This window comes from Melospiza melodia, chromosome 5, assembly GCF_035770615.1.
Source record: "Melospiza melodia melodia isolate bMelMel2 chromosome 5, bMelMel2.pri, whole genome shotgun sequence".
Lineage (NCBI taxonomy): Eukaryota > Metazoa > Chordata > Aves > Passeriformes > Passerellidae > Melospiza > Melospiza melodia.
Window position 1 is genome coordinate 91,495,516 of NC_086198.1, and position 8,088 is coordinate 91,503,603.

At 61.2% G+C, this 8,088-nt stretch overlaps 1 protein-coding gene across 1 annotated transcript; it reads left to right on the forward strand.

Annotated features, from left to right (window-relative positions):
• The first annotated feature begins 228 nt into the window (after window positions 1–228).
• Window positions 229–6,666, forward strand: DOK1 (docking protein 1). The gene is made up of 5 exons (XM_063157854.1): window positions 229–325; window positions 449–742; window positions 2,937–3,045; window positions 3,446–3,618; window positions 5,135–6,666. The coding sequence occupies exons 1-5, from the start codon at window positions 263–265 to the stop codon at window positions 6,272–6,274; spliced, it is 1,779 nt and encodes a 592-aa protein (XP_063013924.1). The 5' UTR covers window positions 229–262; the 3' UTR covers window positions 6,275–6,666.
• Window positions 6,667–8,088: the final 1,422 nt, after the last annotated feature.

An 8,088-nucleotide genomic window follows, 5' to 3' on the forward strand; every position in this document is an offset into this window, starting at 1 on the left:
TTCTCCGTCCTCGGTCCCCGCCCCGGTCCCCGCCCCAACCCCGTCCCTCTCTCCGCCACATCCCCGCCCGGTTCCCGCCCCATCCCGGCCCGGTCTCCGTCCCCGTCCCCGCCCCGTTCCCGCCTCATTCCCCGTCCTGGTCCCCTCCCGTTCCCGCCCGGTCCCGTCCTGGTCCCCGCCCTGTCCCCGCCCATCCCCGTCGCCATCCCCGCCCGGTCCCGTCCCGTTCCCGCCCCAGCGGCGCGGGCGGAAGGGCGCGGGGATGGAGCCGCCGGCCATGGAGGGGCCGCTGCTGGTGCAGCAGAACCCCAAATTCGGCACCAAGGTGAGTCCGGGCATCCCTTCCTCCCTTTCGCTCTCCCTCCCCTCCTTCCCTCCCTCCCTGCCTCGGGCCGGCTCCCGGTGCCGCTCCCGGTGCCGGTGCTCGGTGTGACCCCGCTGCCCGCAGCGCTGGAAGCGCGGCTGGTCCGCGCTCTACCCCGCCAGCCAGCACGGCGTGGCCCGGCTCGAGGTGTTCGACTGCAAGGAGCCGTCGGCGGCCGGGCGGGCGGGCACCCGGCGGCTCGCCCGCACCGTGGTGCGCCTCAGCGACTGCACCAGCGTGGCCCCGGTGGGCGAGGGCGGCCCCCGCGCCGGCACCGCCGCCTTCCGCCTGGAGACCCGCGAGCGCAGCTTCCTCTTCGCCGCCGAGAAGCAGCAGAGCGAGGAGTGGGTGGCGAAGCTGTGCCAGATCGCTTTCCCGGTGAGCCCCGGGCTGGGGGCGGGACGGGGACATCAGCGTGTGGGGTGGCCCGTTCGCACCTGGCGGCTCGGGGAGGACACCCCGAGGTTTGAACCACCGGGCCCTGGCGCTCCGGTGCCCTCTCGATGGCTCCTGCTGTGTGGTTTGCGGGACTCCTCAGCCTGCTGGCGATAATTCGAGGTTGTGGCTTCAAATTTCGAGTCGGGCTCTTCTTGCCCGGTGTGGAGCCCCTGCAGAGGGCTGGCAGGAGGCCAAGATGATGGCCAGGAGCGTTTCCTCTTGGCCCAACCATTGCTGCCTTTCCTGCCACAGCAGCGACAGAGGAAGCGCAGCCTCAGAGCCTTGTGGGACCTGTCTGGTTCCAGAAGCTGGAACCTCCTTTCCCAGGCTTGGGGCTCACTCCTGGCTGCTGCTGCTGTGGGCTCCCAGCTTTGGAGCACTGTCCAGCCCCATCCTCTGCAGCCCCTGGAGCCGCTGGTCCTGGGGAGCCTTGTAGGACCTGTCTGGTTTCAGGAGCTTTCCCAACCCTGGGGCTCGCTCCTGGCTGTGTTGTGGGCACCCAACACTGCCCAGCCCCATCCTCTGCAGCCCCTGGAGCTGCTGGTCAGCCAGTGTGCCCAGCCAAGGCTCTCTGGGCGGTGGGTGCCCTGGCAGTGAGGTTTCTGTGTCCTCTGGGACACAGCCCATGCCTGCTCAGCTCCTCAGCGCTGCCTCTCCCTCCTGGGAGGGTTTGCAGAGCCCTGGGTTGGGCTCCAGCTGATTCCAGCCTTGGAGTGCTGGGCAGGGCTGGGTGCACAGCTGGTGGTGCCAGGATGTCCCCTGAGTGTGATTTACCTTTGTCCTCCCTGCAGTCTCCTGGCAGGCCAGGTGTGTCTGTGCTGGGAGGCACTGGTGGGAATGTCTCTGTGGCTCCTGGTGCAGCCAGGGTTGCAGCCTTTGCCCTCAGAGTGGCTTGTGGGGCTCAGCTGGGCACACAACACACCCTGGGAGTGGGACAGGGTGGTGGCCAGGCCAGGGAGCACCTGCTTGGAGCTTCCATCCCCACATGGGAGCCATCATTTGTGTGCCTGAGGTCCAGAAGCAAGCTGAAGGTTTAGGAGGATGTGAGCAAAAGGTTACAAGGCTGGCATGTGTTTTTAAAAGGCCTGACCTGGAGCAGGAGGCACAAGAGCTGCACGAGGCCGGAGATCCTCAGCTGGGATTGCTGATCATCTGCATGGAGAATGTGATTTTGTGTCATGTTCCTGCCCAGAGGGGATGCAGGGTCCAGCAGCTTGGAGCTGGGGCCAGAGATCATTTGGAGCTCAGAACAGATTTTTTTTTTTTAATTTCCTTTTGAAGATGAGGAGAAGTGCAGTCAAATGGAGCCTTAGAGGCTCTGGCAGATTTGGTGGCCCTTGGCTTTCCAGGTTGGAGCTCTGCTGTGCTGGATGCTTCAGCTGAGGAGGAGCTGCTGCTGTCAGCTCTCAGGATATGAGGTTTGAGGACCCAAACACAAGGGCTGGGTGACCCTTTTTGGGCTTCTTGTTAAGAAGCTCATCTGTGTGAGTTTAAAACTGAAACTGCAAGATGCACCCTCTGCTGCAACCCCAGGAACAGCTCCACACACTGAACCTCCCTTGTGTCATCTGTAGAGAGCCTGTAGCTGTAGAGGGGCTTTTCTGCAGGAGGATCTGTGAAAGCACCACGGGTTTGTGTCCCCCCCCAGGCCCTCTGGGGGCCCTGCTGCTGGGACACAGTGGTGACAGCCTGTGTGTTGCATTTTCAGTTCTGCATGTGCTAAAATAGAAACGCTCACTTCCCCTCTGCAGGCTGCCCCTCCTCCTGAGCAGGGCAGGACACAGGACACAGGACACCCTGTGTCACCAGGCCACCAGCCCCCTGTCCTTGGGGTGGTATGGCCAGGAGGGTGTGTTTGGGTTGTGCCATGCTTTGGGGACAGCTGTGGGTGCAGAGCCCCGAGCTGGGGACAGGGTGCTGCCAGGAGCTCAGGAAGTCCCCCCAGTGCTGCCTGGCCCTGTTGATCCGTGTTCATGTGGGCTCAGGGGATCCTGTGCCAGCTCTGGGGTGGGCAGGGTGCAGGACAGCCAGGCTGTGTGGGGCCATGGAGGGCAGCAGGGCGTGGAAAGGGGGCTGGGGGCTGCTGTGGGAAGAGAGCTCTGGGTCTGATCTGCTCTCCTTTGTCCCTTGCCAGGGCAATGGCCCCAGCGATGGCCTGGTGTCACAGCATGGCCGGGAGGGCAGCGGGGAGTCACCAGCCCTGGAGATGGCCGTGAACTCCATCTACTACACCAGAGATGAAGGTGGGACCTGCTCTGCCCTGACCTGGGGACACCTCCCACGGAGCCTTGTCCCCATCACTGGGGCCATGCTGGGCATTGCCTGTGTCCCCCTGCCCTGCCCTGAGCAGCCCTGTCCCCACAGTGGGGCTGGCTGTCCCCTGAGCAGCCCTGTCCCCACAAGGGAGCCATGTGTGTCCCTGAGCAGCCCTGTCCCCACAGTGGGGCTGGCTGTCCCCTGAGCAGCCCTGTCCCCACAAGGGAGCCATGTGTGTCCCTGAGCAGCCCTGTCCCCACAGTGGGGCTGGCTGTCCCCTGAGCAGCCCTATCCCCACAATGGAGCCATATGTGTCCCTGAGCAGCCCTGTCCCCACAGTGGGGTTGGCTGTCCCCTGCCCTGCCCTGAGCAGCCCTGTCCCCACAGTGAATGCCTTCTGGGTGACAGTGCAGAGGACAGAGGCTGCAGAGCGCTGTGAGCTGCGTGGCACCTACGTGCTGAAGGCTGAGAGGGACAGCCTGGTGCTGAAGGACCCACGGACAGACAGGATCCTCTTCGTGTGGCCCTACCGGCTGCTGCGCAGATACGGCCGGGACAAGGTGGGCAATGGGACCCCATTGTGCTGTGCTGCAGCTGCTCCCTTGTGCAAGGCTGAGCTGATGTCCTGCAGCCAGCATTGCTGCAGCCCCTGGTGGCCCTGGCTGTCCCCAGGTCCTGCCTGTGTCACTGTGCTGGAGCATGGGATGGTGGAACAATTGTCCCCTCTGTGGCTGTCCCACTGCTCTCCTTCTCCATCCCAGCAATTCCCAGCTTGTGGCAGGAGCAGGGACATCCCTCAGTGCTGCACACACGCTGTCCCCAGGGTCCAGGAACTGCTCCTGGCAGTCCTGTCTCTGCCCTGGGTTCAGTCCCTCCCTCCTAAGCATGGTGGCCAGAGCAGAGGAGCTTTGAGACACCTGTTGCTCTGGATTTGTTCACTCTGTGGGAGGAACTGCTCACTGTCTTTTGAGGACTTCTCACTGACCTTTGAAAGTCTGACCCTCTCCTGCAGTGAGTGCCCAATGTGCCTTGCTGCTGCCCTGGGTGCAAGGGCCATGCTGGACAGGGAGAAGTGGTGGCCCTGGGCTGCTCAGTGGTGTCCAGGGGCTGTTCAGTGGTGTCCAGGGTTTCTTCAGTGGTGTTCTGGGGCTGTTTATAGCAGGGGCTATGTTGGCCACATACTTATGGTGCTTTCTGCAGCACATTGCCAAAGCACAGGTGGAAACCGAGCTGCTCTTGTGGGAGTGTCCAGCTCATCTGCAGAGCTGTGCTGGGGACAGGAGGAGAGTTACAGGGTGTGTGGAGCTGCACCCACAGTGACCTGAGCAGAGAGGGTCTGATTGTGCTTCTGTTCAGCAGCACTGACCCATAAAAAGGAGTTTGTCCCCAGAGAGCTTTGTGGCAACCACAGGAGCTGCTGCTGCCTGTGAGAGAGGCAGAAAATCCTGAGGCTCAGGAAGGGTGTGGGCGTCAGCTGGTGGGAACCTGCTCACCAGAGAGTGTTCAGGCCAGAGGAAGCAGAGCCCTGGTGCAAGACTTCTCTTTAAAGGACCTTTTACCATGAACAGATTAATGCTGGTAGGTCAATGCTTTGCTTACTCTTGGTAACTGAGCTGCTGCTGAGCTTTCTCCTGTGGAAAGCTGTGTTCTTCCTCTTGTTTCTCTTGCTTCCAGAGCACTCCCTTCTTTCCTAAGATTCCATACTAGTTTCCCCTGCTGAACTGTCACCTTCTCACCCTACTCCTTCCTCAGTGTTGTTTCCTAGACCATCTGGTGCCAGGGGTAGAAACTGCTGGAATTGCTCGGGTAAGGCAGCAGGGCTCCAGCTGGAGCTGCAGCTCTCTGGGGCACTCACAGTGATGTCCCTCAGGTGTGCTCCAGCTCTACAGCTTGTAGTGTGGCGTGTCCCTGCCCAGCTGCTGGGCACAGGATGGCCCTTGCTGTGGGAGTGGAAGGAGCAGGATTTCAGAGCAGGATTTCAGGGTGTACAGGATCAGTGCTGCAGCCACACGCCCTTTGGTGGCAAGCACAGCCTTGGGTGCTGAGCAGGACGTGCCCCTTCTGCTTCCCCTTCAGGTGATGTTCTCCTTCGAGGCTGGCAGACGCTGTGACTCAGGACCTGGCAACTTCACCTTTGAGACCAAGCAGGGCAACGAGATCTTCCGGCTGGTGGAAGCCTCCATCCAGGAGCAGAAGGCTCAGGTGGAGGAGAACCGGCAGAGCTGTGACTCGCTGGAAGCCGAGAGCCCCGGCATGGTGCAGATCCGCCAGGCCCTGGCTGACAGCCTCAGCCTGGAGCTGCCTGCTGAGGGGGATGACCCCAAAGCAGGGCTGGCACCCAGGGCTGGTGCAGCAGCAGAGGAGAGAGATGCCACAGCTCTGCTGAAGAGCCGGACTCTGCCAGAGCTGCCCGTGCCACCGGCCAAGCCCACGGTGTCCAGCACCCCTCCACGCTCCCCTCTGCCCAAGGTGCTCCGTGCTGTGCCACCCTCTGAGGACCCTTCCAGCGTGTACTCAGAGCCCCTGGACTCGGTGAAGGGCCTGCAGCCGTGGCCTGACCCGCTGTACTCGGACCCTGTGGACAGCAAGGCCCTGAGCGTGGCCAAGGCGCCCGGCGGGGCCGTGGAGGAGCCGAAGCCGCGGCTGCCGGTGCTGCCGTACTCGGGCCCGTACGAGCAGGTCCGGGCCGAGGGGCAGGGCCAGGGCAGGGCTGAGGGCCAGGGCAGGGCTGAGGGCCGTGGCCAGGCTGTCCCTGGGCACAAGGAGCACATCTATGACGAGCCCGAGGGCCGTGCCCCCCGCTCGCTGCATCCCTTCACCTACATCTACGACGAGGCGCGGCCCACGAGCGAGGCCTGGCGCACGCAGGGCCACGATGGCAGGGGGGGCTATGAGTACCCCTACAACCCCAGCACTGACGATTACTCGGTCCCCAACTTCCCTGCCAAGGCCAAGAACCCCAAGCCAGTGCCAGCCCCCAAGCCCCAGGCAGCCTTTATCCCCAAAGGGGCAGAAAGGCTGGAGGAGCCTGGCAGGCGATGGGGCAGCGCTGCCCCCGAGAAGGTGCTGACCAAACCCAGCCTCAACAGCAGCAACAACAACAACGTGGAGGTGCTCTACAGCCAGGTGGTGAAGCCCCAGCAGCTGCAGAAGAAGGAGCAGTGTGTGGATGAGTACAGTTTGTCACCTCTCTATGAGGATTTAGGGGAGATATAAGTGCTGCTGCTCTGTGTGTCCCAGCAGGGACTGGGCATCCCAGTGCCAGCTGGGCTTCTCCTCCCCAGGATGACCTGGGACTGTTTGGGCTCTTTTCTCACCAGTGCTGAGGGACTGTGTTTTCCTGGAGGTAAACAGCAAGAGAGCTGTGGCTGGAGCAAGCCCCAGTGTGTCTCTCCAGCTCTGGAGCTGGCTCCACTGTGCCTTCTGATGTGCAGGAGGGTTGGTGTTTTCCTGTACCTGCTGCTCTGGCTCTGCTCTGGCTTCCTGTCTGACCAGGCTGCAGGGCTCTGGTGCCTTTTGTGGTGTGTGGAAGGCTGCTTGCCATCAGTCTCCAAAAGTATTTTTATACAAAGTTATTTTAATATTAAAGTCTTTATGTCTCAGAAGGACACGTTTGCCTGTGGCATGGATGGGGAGGTGCAGGTGCACGTTTGTGTCTGTGCCAGAGCCACTGAGCTCAAAGAAAAGTGCCTGCCAGGCTGAGCTGTGGCTGGATGCCCTGATGGCAGGGGATGAAGGGAAATGAGAGTCAGGCTCAGATATGTGATGGCCTCAGGCACAGGGCTGGGCAGGGACAGTGCCAGCTCTGCTGCAGCTCTGTGGCTCTTGGTGAGTCACAGGATCTCTCCTTCTCCAGCTGATCCCCCCACTCCCAGCTGCTTTGGGAGGCCTGGAAGGGCCCAGCCTGGATCCCATTGGGTTTAATGGCCAAATCTGTGATGCCTGCTGTGTGGTTTGTGGCATTTCTGTGTGGCCAGCCTTGGCCAGGAGCAAACCCAGGGTCAATACAGGTTGTGCTTTCTGTGTGGGACCACACCAGGCACGCTGGCATTGGCTGTCTCCACATCTGCTGGTGACTTCTGCAGGTGTGGCAGCCTGTTGGTATCTAAAGAACAGGCAGGTGACAGGCAGCACTGTGCTGCAGCTGTGTGAGGGCTAAGCTCAGCTTCTGCAGCCCCAGCTCAGCCGAACTGGGGAAATCTGCAGGTTCAGGTCCCCAGGCTGGTGATGAGGTGATGAACTGATGAACTCTGGGCATTTATCTGGAGCCCAGGTTGCAGGGGGATGCCTCAGTCCTGTAAAACCACAGCTCAGCTGTGGCCAGGACCAATTTGTGGCTGTTCCCTCTGCTGGGTCCTCTTCTCCACTGGGGTTTTGCTGCAGGAGAAGGTGAAAAGCCTAATGGGCTTTGGGAAATCTGAGGGAGGCTGAAGTGGTTCCAAAAACTTTGTTGCCTCCCTGCTGCCTCCTCCCTAAACCTGATTTTCTAATTTTTATGTTGTTGACTGGTTTGCAGGCCCCAGGCTGGGCCATTTTGTGTGTTCATTCCTGCTCCCAGCCATCCCTGTGCCTGCAGGAGTGTCTGCCCTGTCTCCCATGGTACCTGCCCTCGATGTCTTGCCCCAGCAGCTGCCTGATGAGATGCCAGGGCATGGGAAGAGCCAGCCCTGGGCCTGTCAGAGCTGGGATCCCAGGGAGAAGAGATGGGATTGTGGTGCTTGCCCCATGCCCTTGCTCTCCTGCAGCTGTTTCCCAGGAAGCACAGGTCAGTGGTGGGAGAGCAGTGCTGGACATGTCAGAAACCACAGGCAGAGAGTGGGGTCCGTGGAGGAGAACTTTATTTTGGAACAGCTTTTCAGAACCAGGTAAGTAGAACACAAACTCTGCTGGTGCTTGGCTTGGTCAAGCTGCCCCTGGCTCACACCTACCCTGCACTGAAAAACAGGCTGGCATCTAGGCAGGAATTCTCTGGAATTGCTCTGGCTTGGCATTTGCTCCAACCCCCTTTATGAGCTGGGGGTTTGGATAGC

Excerpts from the sequence above, each read along its gene's own strand:
- DOK1 (XM_063157854.1), top strand. The coding sequence starts at position 263 with ATGGAGCCGCCGGCCATGGAGGGGCCGCTGCTGGTGCAGCAGAACCCC. Across the intron at positions 743-2,936 it reads TGTGCCAGATCGCTTTCCCG|GGCAATGGCCCCAGCGATGG; the intron begins GTGAGCCCCGGG and ends GTCCCTTGCCAG. Across the intron at positions 3,046-3,445 it reads CTACTACACCAGAGATGAAG|TGAATGCCTTCTGGGTGACA; the intron begins GTGGGACCTGCT and ends CTGTCCCCACAG.